Source organism: Papio anubis, chromosome 2 (genome assembly GCF_008728515.1).
Source record: "Papio anubis isolate 15944 chromosome 2, Panubis1.0, whole genome shotgun sequence".
Classification (NCBI taxonomy): domain Eukaryota; kingdom Metazoa; phylum Chordata; class Mammalia; order Primates; family Cercopithecidae; genus Papio; species Papio anubis.
The window spans coordinates 88,999,224-89,017,021 of NC_044977.1; the positions used below are offsets into that span (position 1 = coordinate 88,999,224).

Genomic DNA, 17,798 nt, shown 5'->3' on the forward strand with positions numbered 1-17,798 from the left:
TATGTCATAATTTTCATTATACAAAAAAACATTTAAATTCTTTACCAGTTAAAGTACCAAACCTCCTAACCTTGACAACCACTTCACCAATCTTCCGGTAAAACTGACGTTCCAACAAGTTTGTCAAGTTCATCCTAAAGCTCCATAAACTCCCAGTTACCCCCAACCACAAATGAAGGAACTAACTTTGGAAATAAAACCCTATGGCAAGCAGTCATTCTTAGAATAACCAGTAAGTTACTTATGTCTGTAGTTTCTGGTCTGGGCTTTGATTTGTTTTACAATAAAATTCTTAACAAAAGCCCTACTCTTTTTTTTTTTTTTGAGATGAAGTCTCGCTCTTGTACCCCAGGCTGGAGTGCAATGGCGCGATCTCAGCTCACTGTAACCTCTGCCTCCCGGGTTCAAGCAATTCTCCTGCCTCAGTCACCTGAGTAGCTGGGATTACAGGTGTACCTGCCTCAGTACACCTGAGTAGCTGCCATCATGCCCGGCTAATTTTTGTATTTTTAGTAGAGACGGGGTTTCATCATATTGGCCAGGCTGGTCAAACTCCTGACCTCAAGTGATCCGCCCACCTCAGCCTCCCAAAGTGCTAGGATTACAGGCATGAGCCACTGCGCCTGGCCGAGAAAAGCCCTACTCTTGTCTTAGCTGAACATGGCTATCCACAATGTAGGCCAAACAGTTTTGATGAGCAGAGTGTTCTCAGAAGAAAAGGATGGTGGTGGCTCAGGATACCTTCTTGGAGAACCAAAGACCAAAGAAACCAGCACAGGTAATAAAGTAAAAGCAATGGAGGAAAAGAACTGGAACATCTGGCTTTTCCTTGCAAATATTCACATGAGAAAAAGGGTAGCCTAAAAGAAATGCAAGTGGTACTGGGAAGGGGAATCTCATTATTAACTAAGATTTGACATATATCTGGAAAGTAGTTGAAATTCTGGAGTGAAACTAGGAACTGGATCCATAAGTCTGCATGAATAAGAAACATAAAATTCTTGTTAAACAAAGAAAACATATTAAATTCTAACAGTCTCCTTTACCCTCCAACCTTTAGTGCATATTCAAGCCCAGGTTTCTTCTTGTTATTTTTCTCCCATGTTTTTCTGCTGCAGGAGGGCAAGAAACTACTTTGGAGAAATAATATTAGGATTTTTGCCATTTGTACAGACTGACAGACCCTTGGACAACTCTCTTAGTCTGGGCTCCCTATCATGGACAGTTGACAGAGCTATCAACCATTAAGGAAGAGTCTACTGCAGGCTTAAAGAGTGATGTAAGGCCAGGAGCAGTGGCTCACGCCTGTAATTCCAGCACTTTGGGAGGCCGGGGTGGGTGGATCACTTGAGGTCAGGAGTTTGAGACCAGCTCAGCCAACATGGTGAAACACGTCTCTACTAAAAACACAAAAATTAGCCAGGTGTGGTGGTGTGTGCCTGTAATTCCAGCTACTCAGGAGGCTGAGGCAGGAGAATCACTTGAACCTGGGAAGTGGAGGCTGGGAATCTGAGCCGAGATCCTGCAACTGTACCCCAGCCTGGACAACAGAGTGAGACTCTGTCTCAAAAAAAAAAAAAAAAAAAACCCAAAAAACAGTGAAGTGACATCAAGGAAATAAATAAACGTGCCAATGAACCAGCAATACACTGGAAAATCCCTTTACAAAGCCACGAAAACATAGGACTCTACCTGTGACATGTATCCAACCATTCCACACTTTCACATCCACTGGAACATACATTAAGCAGCAACTGGAAATAAACTTTTTAAAATAAAGGCTGGATTATTCCAGGAGTTCTTTTCATCTAAATATTCCAAAGTACCTCATGTGGGGCAATAGACTGGACCTGAAGCTAAGCTAGAAGAAAATATGGAGCCCCAAAACCATTACCAGGCCAAGTGCAGTGGCTCACGCTTGTTATCCCAGCACTTTGGGAGGCTGAGGCAGGCAGATTGCTTGAGTCCAGGAGTTTGAGACCAGCCTGGGCAACATGGCAAAACTCTGTCTCTGCAAAAAAAAAAAAAAAAAAAATTAGCCAGGCTGGGCGCAGTGGCTCATGCCTGTAATGCTAGCACTTTTGGGAGGCCAAGGCAGGAGGACTGCTTGAGGCCAGGAGTTCAAGAGCAGCCTGGCAACATAGAGAGACCCTGTCTCTATTTTTTAAAAAAATTTTAAAAACCTGTAATCCCAGCACTTTGGGAGACTGGGGTGGGTGGATCATTTGAGGTCATAAGTTTGAGATCAGCCTGGCCAACATGGTGAAACCCCAGCTCTACAAAAAAAAACACACACACAAAAATTAGCCAGGCATGGTGGCACATGCCTGTAATCCCAACTACTTGGGAGGCTGAGGCAGCAGAATCGCTTGAACCTGGGAGGCGGAGGTTGCAGTGAGCTGAGACAGCTCCACTGCACTCCAGCCCAGGCAACACAGTGAGACTCCATCTCAAAATAAAATAATATATATTTTTTTAATTTAAAAATTAGCTGGGCATGGTGACGCACGCCTGTAGTCTCAGCTACCTGGGAGGCTAAGGTGGGAGGACCACCTGACCCTGGGGGGGCTGCAGTGAGTCGTGATCATGCCACTGTACTCCAGCCTGAGTGATCCTGGGTGAGACCCTATCTCAAAAAAAAAAAAAAAAAGAATGAATGAATGAAAGAAAAACCATCACATAAGGAAAGCCAATCCCAGAGGTATCAAATTTTGAACCTCTACCTTTAATAACAACAGACCCTAAACGTGTTAACACCCTACTTTCCCTACTATTCTGAAAGAATAGAGAAAGCTAAGGACAGATATCAGGAGAAAAGAAAAAGAGGGGGGTGAAAAACCAAATCTAAAATGTCTCACAACATGTCATGGGTCCTTTAACATGTTATAAACAAAAAGAACTATCTTCTCCTCACTTGAAGGTTGGTTTGAAGATAAAAGTCATGGTGCTATTCTCCAACAGCCAAACCTCTGTGTTCTATAATAACCAGTTCTTGCACTACTATCCCACTACTCAACATACAAAGGTCAGTATCAAGGAGGAAACAATGCCCCAACTTATTGTAGTAAAGCCAAAAATAGCTTTCACTCCCCCATCCACTCTATCCTGTTCATCCCACCTTTGTAAAAGATCTCATCATCTTCCTAGGCTTTTACCCATCCCTCTTCAATCTGCCCCACAAATCCAGTAAGTCATCAAGTCCTATAAAATCCAATGCAACAAGTCTGACCATTTACTTCTCCTGTGTGATTGACTGACACAAACAGTTCTAATCCTCATTACCCTTTCCCATAGAGTTCTACTACAGACCTAATTGATCCTGCCTATCTACAATACAGGCCATGTCTTTGATGCAGTGCTAGAGTAACATTCTTGAAGTCAAAGGTCTGATGGATGCTCCTCAGTAAAAGTGCCCATCGGCCAGGCACAGTGGCTCACGTCTGTAATCCCAGCACTTTGGGAGGCTGAGGCAGGTGGATTAATTGAGGTCAGGTATTTGAGACCAGCCTGGCCCATGTGGTGAAACCCTGTCTCTACTGAAAATACAAAAAATTAGCAGGGTGTGGTGGCGGGTGCCTGTAGTCCCAGCTACTCAGGAGACTGAGGCAGGAAAATCGCTTGAACCTGGGAGGTGAACGTTGCAGTGAGCCAAGATTGTGCCACTACACTCCAGCCTGGATGACAGAGTGAGACTCCATTCAAAAAAAAAGAAAAGCACCCATCAATTCCATGTTGCCTATAAAGCAAATTCTAAACTACTCCATGATCTATCTGACCATAGGTCATCTCTCTAGTCTCACTCCAGTGATCCCCGTCTTGTGTCCAGTACATAAGACAGCTCATCATTCCTTAGCATTTGCCATACTTTGCCTTCTACTTTGCCTTATACCTGCAGTTACTTCTAACTGTCCTTCCACCTCTGCTCTACAATAATCAACAATCACCTTCTTCCCTCAAAGCAGAAACTAGGAAAGAAAGCAAAACTATCACAGGAAAGGGTATTGTAAGAATCTATGGTCGCCGGGCGCGGTGGCTCAAGCCTGTAATCCCAGCACTTTGGGAGGCCGAGACGGGCGGATCACGAGGTCAGGAGATCGAGACCATCCTGGCTAACACGGTGAAACCCCGTCTCTACTAAAAAATACAAAAAACTAGCCGGGCGCGGTGGCGGGCGCCTGTAGTCCCAACTACTCGGGAGGCTGAGGCAGGAGAATGGCGTGAACCCGGGAGGCGGAGCTTGCAGTGAGCTGAGATCCGGCCACTGCACTCCAGCCTGGGCGGCAGAGCGAGACTCCGTCTCAAAAAAAAAAAAAAAAAAAAAAAAAAAAAAGAATCTATGGTCTCAGAAGCAGCATTGGTTTGAAAAAAGAGCACTGCCTTCAAGACCAAAAGTCTAGCTTTGCCACTTTCTTGTTAAGTTATACTGAGTAAGCCACTCACCTTTCTGAGTCTCAGTTTCCCCATATGTAAAATGTATCTACCCTACCTAACACACAAGATTATCCAGACAATTAAGTATGGGCCGGGCATGGTGGTTCATGCCTGTAATCCCAGCACTCTGGGAGGCCGAGGCAGGCGGATCACCTGAGGTCAGGAGTTTGAGACCAGCCTGGCCAACATGGTGAAACTATGTCTCTACTAAATACAAAAACTTAGCCAGGCATAGTGGTGCATGCCTGTAATTCTAGCTACTACTCGGGAGGCTGAGGTGGGAGAACTGCTTGAACTCAGGAGGCAGAGGTTGCAGTGAGCTGAGATCACGCCACTGCACTCTAGCCTGGGCGACAGAGCAAGACTCCATCTCAAAAAAAAAAAAAAGGAAAATAAAAAAGAAAGACAATTAAGTATGATAAAGTGTGTCAAAATGCTTATGGGGGAACGGAGCTAAAGCTTATAGGGAAAATTATACCTTTAAATGCTTATATAGAAAAAAATCTAAAAATTAATGAGCTATGCACATTCTTAAGAAGTTTGAAAGAAAGCTTTAAATACTTATATAGAAAAACATCTGAAAATTAATGAGCTACACACATTCATAAGAAGTCTGAAAGAAAGGCAAAATAAACCCAAAAGAAATAGAAAAGAAAATCATAAAGTAGAAATTACAAAGAAAACAAACACAATATACCAAAGCCAAAAGACAGTTTTTTGAAAAGAATAAGATTGTTCACATGCTTGTGTAAACTATGACAAACAATATAAAAGTAAGCTATGGTTATCCATTAGAAATGAAACTTCAGGCTGGGCGCGGTGGCTCAAGCCTGTAATCCCAGCACTTTGGGAGGCCGAGGCGGGCGGATCACAAGATCAGGAGATCGAGACCATCCTGGCTAACACGATAAAACCCCGTTCTCTACTAAAAATACAAAAAATTAGCCGGGCATGGTGGCGGGCGCCTGTAGTCCCAGCTACTCAGAGGCTGAGGCAGGAGAACGGCATGAACCGAGGAGGTGGAGCTTGCAGTGAGCCAAGATTGCGCCACTGCACTCCAGCCTGGGCAACAAAGCGAGACTCCGTCTCGGGGGGAAAAAAAAAAAAAAAAAGAAATGAAACTTCAAATAAAAAGGGCTGAAGTAAATTTCCTTTGTGAAATGGGTTTCTCAGATCTCAGTACTATTGACATTTGGGACAGATAATTTTTGAGGTGAGCTTGGGGCTCTCCTATGCATTATAGGATGTTTAATAGCATCCTCAGCCTCTATCCACAAGAAGACAGTAACATCCCTACCCTATCCCCAAGAATCCTGACAACCAATGTCTTCATACATTGTAAACTGTTCCCTAAGAAGCAAAATCATAACAGGATGAGAACCACTGCTCTAAGAAAACAAAAAGGCCACATCACACTACGCCAACTAAAACTAGATTATTCATAGCTATTCTTTTTTTTTTTTTTTTTTTTTTTTTAAACAGTGTCTCGCTCTGTTGCCCAGGCTGGAGTGCAGTGGCGTGATCTTGGCTCACCGCAAGCTCCGCCTCCCGGGTTCACTCCATTCTCCTACCTCAGCCTCCCGAGTAGCTGGGACTACAGGCACCCCCCACCACGCCTGGCTTTTTTTTTTTTTTTTTTTGTATTTTTAGTAGAGACAGGGTTTCACCGTGTTAGCCAGGATGGTCTCAATCTCCTGACCTCGTGATCCGCCCACCTTGGCCTCCCAAAGTGCTGGGATTACAGGTGTAAGCCACTGCACCCAGCCTATTCACAGATACTCTTAATGGTAGAATAGCTAGCTGCTCTACCCATGACTACGGGATGGCAGCAAGGACAAGACTAAAGACGTAGGCAGGTCTTGGATTTTTCAGGAAAATTGCATAGAGTGCTCAACATGAGAGGAAAAGAAAAGCTTTAGGCCGGGCTTGGTGGCTAACACCTATAATTCCAGCACTTTGGGAGGCCGAGGTGGGTGAATCACCTGAGGTCAAGAGTTCAAGACCAGCCTGGCCAAAATGGAGAAACCCCGTCTCTACTAAAAATACAAAAATTAGCTGGGCGTGGTGGCAGGCACCTGTAATCTCAGCTACTCAGGAGGCTGAGGCAGCAGAATTGTTAGAACCTGGGAGGCAGAGTCTGCAGTGAGCCAAGATCACGCCATTGCGCTCCAGCCAGGGCCGACCAAAAAAAAAAAAAAAGCTTTAAGAGGTAAAATAGGGTAAAAGACACTACAAGTAACAGAAGTATCACTTTTACTTTTGTGGCTCTAACACTGTAGTGAAATATAAAAGATGGTCCATGAGTCAAATTCCAAGAAGTCAGTTAACCTAGCAGAGCACAGCAGGACATAGTGCCTAATGGGACGTTTGTTTATCCCACTCTGAACTTCAATAAAAATGAGTCATTTCAAAATTTGAAAAAAGTATTTAAGGCTGGGCACAGTGGCTTGCCCCTGTAATCTCAGCACTTTGGGAGGCCAAGGCAGGCAGATCACCTGAGGTCAGGAGATCGAGAACAGCCTGACCAACATGAAGAAATCCCATCTCTACTAAAAATCCAAAATTAGCCAGGAATGGTGGCAGGCACATGTAATCCCAGCTACTCAGGAGGCTGAGGCAGGAGAATCACTTGAATCCGGGAGGTGAAGGTTGCAGTGAGCTGAGTTGGCACCATTCCACTCAGCCTGGGCAATGAGAGAAACTCTGTCTCAAAAAAAAAAAAAAAAAAAACAATCAAATTGCACAGCTACACTATTCTGAAACAAATCACAATTAAATTGTTGTCATTTCTACATAATAGTAAAGTCCGTAGAAGCATATCATAATTTTTGAATAATTAACAATTTTACAAGGAAAAGAGAATTCCAAGAAGCCAACAGGGAAGACGGTGTGTATATATCCATTACATTCACCAGAAGCATCTAAAATCCAATCTAAACCTGATGGGAGTTCTAAGGGTGTCTGTAAATACAGTTATGAGAACCCAAATGATGAAAAGCAAAAAGTGATGTTGACACCTAGGGACTCTAACATTATCTCAGGAATAATAAGAACCAAGCAAACATTACTGTCTTCCATTGTTTCTATTCATTTTACTTTCTAGAAATAAGACTCCAACTGAATAAGCTAGCAATGGACAGCAAATGCTATTGGGGGGATAAAAGTGAATGGTCATTTCCCTGCAGAAATGGAGAGAGGCTTCTAGACAGTATAAAGGAGGGCAAATGGATCCCAAGCCACATGACAGCTGTTAGGATGAATGAGAACTGAAGATAGTAAACATCAGCAAAGACGGAGGATCAGTGCTCATCCTCCTGGAATCTGGAGAATGGCAGGAGTGCATTTTCCTATGTTCCTTCAGATTCAAGTAATTAGATGATCTAATGCAACGTTCAGTTCCACTAGGGGGTCTGCTATGAACAGACAAAAACCCTATTCCTCAGTCAGTAGGAAGCTTACAAACAACTAAATCCCATGCCATAAAAGGCTGGAATTAATTGAGAAGTCTTGTGGCTGGCCAAATGACCTAACATTAGACTGAACATTAAAAGTCCAATGCCATTTCAAGAAGCTGAGGGCAAAGAAAGGAGTGAGCTGAGCAAACCAAATAGAAGGTATCAAAAGGGGGCCTACCAGCTATGGACATGCAGTACCCTCCCAGTAGGAGCAATTTATAGTCACTGGAATGGCTAAGAGGTAGAGCAGCACTGCAGGAGATGCAGTGACCTTTCTGAAGTCGTGAAACTGTCTGAGAATCTCTGCCTGGGGAATTCTCTCATGTGCACACAAGCAGAATTGTATGTGTAATTTCAGAAAACTTACAGACCACTCACAGTTACCCTCACATCTACCTGAAGAGCCCATGGCCTCCAGACTGCAAAGTCTTACCATAGGGACTCTGCCATTGACTCCTCCATAACCTGGGCAAGTATGTAACACTCGAATCTCTGGACCTGAGTCCATAAATCTGTCAGAGACAAGCTAAAGGCTAAAGGTTCTTTCAGCAGTAAAACAAAGCTTATGTGGAGGAACAACAATCCACTTCCTAGGAAAGAGCAGCTGAGTTCATTGCATCTCAGTTCCTAGTCTGTGTCTTCTCACTATGGATGGCCTAAGAAATCCCACTGGAAACACCAAAGTCTCCCAGCAAAAATTCCATTGGAGGAAAATATAAGGCAATTTCTGCCACTCAGTAGAGCCCACTTACCATCCAGCAGGTCTTCTTCATCATCCCTGTCACATTCCTCCACTGCCACCTCCTCCTCCTCCTCCTCCTCTTCCGCATCCTCCAGCTCCACGTCCGGGTCCAGGTCTGGATCGCTCCCTGAGGCAGATTCGTCTGACATGGCTCCCAGAGGTCCTCAGTGGGCATTACCGACTCATGGTCCACTGCAGGGGTGCTAGGAGGAGGATAAGAGACATCAGAATCACCAAGGGTTTTGCTTAGAAGCACAAGTCTTTCAAAGAAAAAACTGCCAGCTGGGCACAGTGGCTCACGCCTGTAATTCCAGCACTTTGGGAGGCCAAGGTGGGTGGATCACTTGAGGTCAGGAGCTCGAGACCAGCCTGGCCAACATGGTGAAACCCCATCTCTACTAAAAATACAAAAGTTAGTAAGGCATGGTGGCACACACCTGTAATCCCAGCTATTCAGGTGGCTGAGGCATGAGAATTGCTTGAACCAGGGAGGTAGAGGTTGCAGTGAGCCAAATGGCGCCACTGCACTCCAGCCTGAGCGACAAGGTGAGACTCTGTCTCCAAAATAAAAACAAATTAAAAAATGCTGAACATGAATTCCCTGGAACTTCTCTAAGAAAGGAAAGCTAACCGTACCCAAATCACAACATTCTCTATGAGTGTACTGGCTCTGAGTCATGTTTTGGTGACTGCATAGCTCAAACATCTCTTGGCTATTTTGACAAGAAAACACCTTAAAGTAACAATAACAACAAAACTATAAACCTTGAAATTCCCATTTGTTCATTCCTTCCTGCATCAACTGTTTCCTAAGCACCAACTCTCTATATTTCTTTATACATATACATATATGTGTGTGTGTATATATATGTATGTGTGGGTGTGTATATATATATATGTACATATATATACACACAGAGTCCCCAACCTGCAATGGTTTACCTTACAATTGTGCGAAAATGACACACATTCAGTAGGAACTGTACTTCAAATTTTAAATTTTTCCCAGGCTAGTAACATATGAAACTATACTCTCTGGCAATGCTGAGTAGCGGCAACGAGCCGAGCTTCCAATCCACCATGCTATCATAAAGTATGCAGTTTTCTGTGCTGCCAGATGATTTTGACTGTAGACAATGTAAGTGCTCTTTATTTTATTTATTTATTTTTAGACAAGGTCCAGCTCTGTTGGCCAGGCTGGAGTGTGGGTGGAGTACAGTGGTGCAATCATAGATCACTGCAGTCTCAAATTCCTGGGTTCAAGCAATATTCCTGCTTAAGACCTCCTGAGTAGCCAGGATGACAGGCACATACAATCATGCCTGGCTAAGACAGTGTTAAGTGTTCTGAGCATCTTTAAAGTAGTCTAGGCCAAACTATGATGTTCAGTAAGGTAGGTGTATTAAACAAACTTTCAACTTACAATATTTTTAACTTACGATGCATTTATCAGGATGTAACCCCACTGTACGTGGAGGAACAGCTGTATATAATCGCAGGTGCTATTCTAGAGTTTGGGGACACAGAAGGAAGCAGAACAAAGCATGCAGGGAGTACTGAAGGCTGGTGTGTGGCAGGAGGAGCTGCTAGTTTATATAGAGGAGGTCAGTAAAGTTCTCACTGAGCAGAAACCAAAAGAAAGGAAGAAAGCCATACCGACATCTGGAGGGAGTGTGTTCCAGGTAGAGTGAGCACCAACAGCAGAGGAGGAGTGGCTGGGAGTACTCAGGAGCTAGAATTATGTTTTACCCAAGTTATTCATTCATTCACATTCAGTCCGTCATTTGTTAACCTGCTATATTATGTCTACCATGTGTCAGGTACTGTGCATGTCCGTTTGTCTCTCATCACTTTACCATTAGCTATAAAGGTCACTCCTTCTTGAGGGTTTAAAAAAAAAAACCATGGTAAAGAGGTGGCTAGTTGGGTAGCTCTGTGATAAAATAAATATAGCAAAATGTTAACTAGTAAGTTCACTGGCCAATTCTTTCCATTTTTTCTGTATATTTCAAATTTTCTTTTCTTTTCTCTTTTTTTTTTTTTTTTTTCTGAGATGCAGTTTCACTCTGTTGCCCAGACTGGCATGCAGTGGCACGATCTCGACTCACTGCAACCTCCACCTCCTAGGTTCAAGCGATTTTCCTGCCTCAGCCTCCCGAGTAGCTGGTACTACAGGTGTATACCACCACACCCAGCTAATTTTTGTATTTTTAGTAGAGACGGGGTTTTAACATGTTGGCCAGGCTGGTCTCAAACTCCTGACCTTAGGTGATCCTCCCTCCTTGGCCTCCCAGAGTGCTGGGATTACAGGCATCAGCCACTGCACCCAGGCTCAAATTTTCATACTAAAATCAGAGAAGAGGTAAATCATCTTTTTTTTTTTTTTTTTTTTTTTGAGACGGAGTCTCACTCTGTCACCCAGGATGGAGTGCAGAGGTGCAATCTTGGCTCACCGCAAGCCCGCCTCCCAGGTTCACTTCATCTCTGCCTCAGCCTCCCCGTGAGGCTGAAACTACACCACCACACCCGCTAATTTTTGTATTTTGCAGATGGGCTTCACCCTGTTAGCCCGGATGGTCTCCATCTCCTGACCTCGTGATCCGCCTTTGGCTTCCCAAAGCAAGGACTACAGGCATGCGGGGCCACCAGCCCGCCATAAATAATCTTTTTTTTTTTTTTTTTTTTGAGACGGGAGTCTCCCACTCTGTCACCCAGGATGGAGTGCAGGAGGGTGCACCTGGCCACCGTGGAAGCCTGCCTTCCCAGTGGTTCACGCATCTCCTGCCCTCTCTAGCCTCCCCAGAGTTGGAAACTACAGGCTCACCACCACCCGCTAATTTTTGTATTTTTAGATGGGCTTCACCCAAGTAGGCCTGATGGTCTCCTCATCTCCTGACTCCTGATCCGCTTCTCAGCTTTGGCTTCCCAAAGTGCTGGGACTACAGGCATAAGCCACCGAGCCCGGCCATAAATAATCTTTTTTTTTTTTGAGACGGAGTCTCAGCCTGTTTGTGGCTGGAGGCAGTGGCTTTGATCTCAGCTCACTCAGCCCGCCTCCCGGTTTACCATTCTCCTGCCTCAGCCTGAGTAGCTGGGACTACAGGCTCTTCGCCACCTCGCCAGCTAGTTTTTGTATTTTTAGTAGACGGGTTTCACTTCTCAAGTTAGCCAGATGGTCTCATCCTCCTGACCTCGTGATCCTGGCCTTGCCCCGCCTCCCAGTGCTGGGACTACAGGCATGGGCCACCCAGCCCGCCATAAATCATCTTTTATAAGACAAACTGCTGTAGATAAATACATCAACAATCAGATCATCCTCAAATTCCTATCTCCCAAAATAAAAACTGAAGTACAAGTCTCTAGTCATTTAACATAAAAAGTACTGCAGAACTGCAATCTCTTACTAAGCTTCAGATAATTTGAAACATAACATCTATCTTCTCCTGAACAGAGAAGAAGAAAAGCAAACTAGATTATTTAGAGTTTTGGAAAACTAGAACTTTAGGATTGTTCAGAGTTAGAAATAACAGGAATTAAGAGTACGTGTGTCCAGATGGTTCATGTACTTAGCCTCTTAAGACAAAGTAAAAAACAGCTGTGAAAGGATCTAGTAATAAAATTTAAATTTTTGCATTAATAACTCACTTTCAAAAACATCTGCAAAGGGCATTAAGGGACAGGGGAGAAATGTGATCAACAAATACAAATTCATATAACTAATGCTGAGCTACCATTCACTTAGTGACCTGGCAGATTTTAAATCTGTGTAGAAATGACTATGCGGACGGGCGTGGTGGCTCACACCTGTAATCCTAGCACTTTGGGAGGCCGAGGCGGGCAGATCACGAGGTCAGGAGTTTGAGACCATCCCGGCTAACAGGGTGAAACCCCGTCTCTATTAAAAGACAAAAAATTAGCCAGGCGTGGTAGCAGGTACCCGTAGTCCCGGCTACTCCAGAGGCTGAGGCAGGAGAATGGCGTGAACCCAAGAGGCGGACCTTGCAGTGAGCCCAGATCGCGCCATTGCACTCCAGCCTGCGCGACACAGTGAGACTCCGTCTCAAAAAAAAAAAAGAAAGGGCCGGGCGCGGTGGCTCAAGCCTGTAATCCCAGCACTTTGGGAGGCCGAGACGGGCGGATCACGAGGTCAGGAGATCGAGACCATCCTGGCTAACACGGTGAAAACCCCGCCTCTACTAAAAAATACAAAAAACTAGCTAGCCGGGCTGGGCGGGCGGGCGCTTCAGCCCCAGCCACGGAGGCTGAGGCAGGAGAATGGCTAACCCGGGAGGCGGAGCTTGCAGTGAGCTGAGATCCGCAACTGCACTCCAGCCTGGCGACAGAGGACTGGCCTCAAAAAAAAAAAAAAAAAAAAAAAGAAAGAAAGAAAGTAATAACTAACTATCCTGTGTCACTGGTTCATAAAGGAAGTAGTAAATCAATTAGCTATCAACAACTTTGGAAGTAAAATTTACTTCTTAATATTTGCAGTGAAATTTATTTCTGAATGTTAGTATATTCATCAATAACTACTCTGTGTTTGGAAGTCAATAGTTGTAATCAGCATAACCCCTCTCTTTCATCCTAGACTCCTTGAGATAAGAGTGTTTTGGCCGGGCACGGTGACTCAAATCTGTAACCCCAGCACTTTGGGAGGCCGAAGTGGGCAGATCACCTGAGGTCAGGAGTTCAAGACCAGCGCAGCCAACATGGTGAAACCCCCATCTCTACTAAAAATACAAAATTAACCAGGCATAGTAGTGCATGCCTGTAATCCCAGCTACTCAGGAGGCTGAGGCAGGAGAATCGCCTGAACCCGGGAGGCAGAGGTTCCAGTGAGCTGAGATCCCGCCACTGCACTCCAGCCTAGGCAACAAGAGTGAAACTCCATCTCAAAAAAAAAAAAAAAGAGTGTTTTCTCTGCAGTGTGCTTGGCTGATTTTAGAGAACCATTTTTAATTAGCAAGTACTTTTAGGTAATCTGAATGCCTGTCATTCTAGGGAAGAAATTGTGTGGTGGCAACAGAGAGAGACTCCCCGGCCCCTGTCCAAAAAAAAGGCAACAAAGAGCTTGGTATGGTGGTTCGCGCCTGTAATCCCAGCACTTTGGGAGGCCACGGTGGGGTAACTGCTTGAGTCCAGGAGTTCAAGATCAGCCTGTGCAACACAGCGATGCCCATATCTACAAAATATACAAAAACTAGCTGGGCATGGTGGCGTGCACCTGTAGTCCCAGCTACTTAGGAGACTGAGGAGGGAGGATCACTTGAGCCCAGGCAACAAGTGAAAATGGCAGAGGAAAAGCTGGCCTTGGTGGGCAGCAGCAGTCAACTGTATTCTGTCTCTAAGGGGCTTCACCCTCACACACACATACCTCTATGGGGGCATAGCCTTTCAGAACACAAGGCAGCCTTGATTCAGTACTCAGCTCTTAGAACTGTTAGACAGACATGGTTGGTGGTGGGGGGCAGGGGGGGTGATAAAGAAAATAATCCATCTCCCTCATTTGCTCCTCATTCCAGGGAAAACACTGCTTCAATCTCCAGTGACAAGGAGCTCTGCCTCTAATGCATAGAAACCACAAGAGCAATAATGGGTATGTTGCACCTTAATGAGGACCTGTGTTCCTACAAAGCAAATTCTGGGAATCAAATTATATTTTAATGAAACTGGAGAACTAGCTATTTAAAGGAATTCTAAAGAGGACCACTCTGAAAAGCAAATATTCAACCCCTAAGTGTTTTAATAAGTCTGCAGTTTAATATATTGGGTTTGTTAAAAAGAGGCTGTAATTATTAAGAAACCCACAGACAATCCTAACCTAGCACCTCATGGCAATCTTGAGAGTGAAGGAAAATGTTGTTCGGCTTTGCTAAGTTCAAAGACAACAACACCTGTCAGTAGAGTGGTACCTGGCCAAGAATCAGCAGAATTAATCATGCAGGCACAGCCCTTAGAGACATGAGGCATGGCAAGGTGGGGATATTAGGACATAAACAAGAGGAAACACACACACAAACAAAGCCTTTGTTCACAACGCAGACCACCAGACTTGCAGAGTTCACATTGAAATCGTAAGACTCCGAGCACACACGCTGTCTCATCATTGTGAGGCAGCTCATGAAATTTCAAAGATGTCATTATGGTCCTTGATAGCATCATGATTGTTCCTTTTAAATAAAAGGATCCTTCCCAGACTGCCATGTCCTCATTAATTTTGGTGACCTTGAGTAGTACTAAACTCTGTCAAATGATCTCAAAGCAAGTCCACGGCAAGCGCAAATGACTTGTTTTTTTCTTGAAGAATATCTACACAAAACACTGGATTTGAGCTAATTTACAAGGGGAAGAAAGTCTTTTAAGAGTAGAAAAACAGGCCGGGCAAGGTGGCTCACGCCTGTAATCCCAGCACTTTGGGAGGCTGAGGCAGGTGGATGACGAGGTCAGGAGATCGCGACCATCCTGGCTAACACGGTGAAACCCCATCTCTACTAAAAATACAAAAAATTAGCCATACTTGGTGGCGGGCGCCTGTAGTCCCAGTTACTTGGGAGGCTGAGGCAGGAGAATGGTGGGAACCCAGGAGGCGGGCTTTGCAGTGAGCCGAGATCGCGCCACTGCACTCCAGCCTGGGCGACAGAGCGGGGTGACAGAGCAAGACTCCGTCTCAAAAAAAAAAAAAAAAAAAAAAAAAGAGTAGAAAAACAGGCCAGGCATGGTGGCTCACTCCTATAACCCCAACACTTTGGGAGACTGAGGCAGGATAATCATTCGAGCCCAGGAGTTTGAGATCAGCCTGGGCAACATAGGAACACCCTATCTCTACAACAACAACAACAAAAATTAGCCAGGCATGGTGGTGTGTATCTGTAGTCCCAGCTACTTGGGAGGCTGAGATGGGAGGATCACTTCAGCCCAGAAGGTTAAGGCTGCAATGAGCCATGATTGCACCACTGCACTCCAGTCTAGGTAATAGAGCCAGTCTCAAAAAATAAATAAATAAATAAAAATTTTTTAAAAAGAACATCAGGAAAACATTCAGTCCAAAGCTTTGGTCAATACCCTTAAAAAATTAGACAAGGAATTTATATAATTTAAAGACAAAAGAAAGAGTTCAGTTACTCCATAGAGTATATATAGTATAGTATATACAGCACATATATATATATAGTATATGTAGTACTATATAGTACTCACCAAGTACCCACAGAATTCTTCCAGTCTGCTGAGAGATCCACCATGGATTGTTAAAGTTCTTTCCAAACACCTTCCTATGCAAAACAGACACTACTCCAATCACACCCAATGCATACTTCAAACCTCCATGTAGCCCAATGCCTTTTGAGTGTCTATCAGTTACTTTAAAAAAATTTAGATCACACAAAGCAGCCACAGAGCTAAACTGACATAACAGCTCAACATTTTACTTGGAAATATAAAGATGATTTTGGCAATTTGAAACTTAAGAGAAAATAAGAAACAAAAGGTGAACAAATGCATTCAAGACTTGGACCAGGGCCACAGGAGACAACTCTCTCCACAGGAGACAACTACCTCCGAAAGATAGCACGATGGAGCCTGGCCCCAGGGAATCAGAACCTCACATAGCACTAGACACATATTTACAGAATCAGTCAAGAAACCTAAATCCAGCCACAGCTCTATGAGTAACTAGCTGCATGACTTTGTGCAAGTCAGTCCTCCCTCAGCTTCAATCACTCCTCTTATTCCAACCCAGGGAGAAATGGGCCTGAGTTAATCTTCAAGATCTCTTCCAGATTCTAAAACAGCAATTCTCAAAGTATGGCCCAGGAACCCCTGGGAGTCCCCAAGACCCTTTCAATGGAACTACAATGTCAAAATTATAGTTTAAAGAGACATTCAGGGCATCTCTGAGCCCACTCTGGCTCAAGAGGCTACCCCAATTAAAAAACAACAACAAAAAAAGCCATCCAAAGCGCAAGATAAAAAATGGATTTTTATGTTAACAAAGTACAAAAAAATTTCTTCAGGTAATTTTTTCAAACTCTGTATTACAATTAACCTTTAAGAAGCTACCACTTGTCAGCCGGGCGCGGTGGCTTACGCCTGTAATCCCAGCATTTAGGGAGGCCGAGGTGAGCGGATCACGAGGTCAGGAGATCGAGACCACCCTGGCCAACATGGTGAAACCCCGTCTCTACTAAAAATACAAAAATTAGCTGGGCATGGTGGCACGTGCCTGTAATCCCAGCTACTTGGGAGGCTGAGGCAGGAGAATCGCTTGAACCCGGGAGGTGGAGGTTGCAGTGGGCAGAGATTGCTCCACCGCACTACAACCTGGAGATAAAGCAAGACGCTGTCTCAAAAAACAAAAACAAAACAAAACAAAACAAAAAACTTAGTCTTTGCTGTTCTAAGACTACAAAACTCTAAGATCTATGATCTCCTCCCTCAAATTTTCAGGTGTCACAAAGAAAAAAAATTTACTTTTTTTTTTTTTTTTTAAACAGAGTCTTGCTCTGTCACCCAGGCTACAGTCCAATGGCACAATCTTGGTTCACTGCAACCTCCACCTCCCGAGTTCAAGCAATTCTCCTGCCTCAGCCTCTTGAGTAGCTAAGATTACAGGCACTTGCCACCATGCCCGGATAATTTTTTGCATTTTTAGTAGAGACGGGGTTTCGCCATGTTGATCAGGCTGGTCTCAAACTCCTGACCTCAGGTGATTCACCCACCTCAGCCTCCCAAAGTGCTAGGATTACGGGCATGAGCCACCGCGCCCAACCAAGAATTTTTACGTTTTAAAAATCTAATATGCAGAGGACCAAATTACATGTGAACATCATAAAATATCTGAACTGTTCCATATTGTCTTCAAATAGGCTGGACATGGTAGCTCATGCCTACAATCCCAGCACTTTAGGAGGCCAAGATGGGAGGAATGCTTAAGTCCAGAAGTTTAAGACCAGCCTGGGAAGCCCATGGTTGAGACTGCAGTAAGCTGTGATCGTGCCACTGCCCTCCAGCCTGGGAAACAGTGAGACAAAATAGTGTTTTGTCTCAAAACAACAACAGGCTGGGCGCAATGACTCACACCTGTAATCCCAGCACTTTAGGAGGCCAAGGCGGGTGGATCACGAGGTCAGGAGATTGAGACCATTGTGGCTAACATGGTAAAACCCCATCTT

The 17,798-nt window shown here is 44.4% G+C and overlaps 1 protein-coding gene across 7 annotated transcripts in view; it reads right to left on the bottom strand.

Moving 5' to 3' along the window:
* Nucleotides 1-17,798, bottom strand: part of RAD54L2 (RAD54 like 2) — a 134,778-nt gene that overhangs the window by 65,458 nt on the left and 51,522 nt on the right. For 6 of the 7 annotated variants that reach the window (XM_021934363.2, XM_017955425.3, XM_017955421.3 and 3 more), the window contains one exon: nucleotides 8,639-8,831. In XM_021934363.2, the coding sequence (XP_021790055.1) occupies nucleotides 8,639-8,777 (139 nt within the window). In that variant the 5' untranslated portion in view covers nucleotides 8,778-8,831. Of the gene's footprint in view, nucleotides 1-8,638; nucleotides 8,832-10,284; nucleotides 10,361-17,798 lie in introns of all 7 variants that reach the window. The other variant, XM_017955424.3, reaches the window with a different exon arrangement.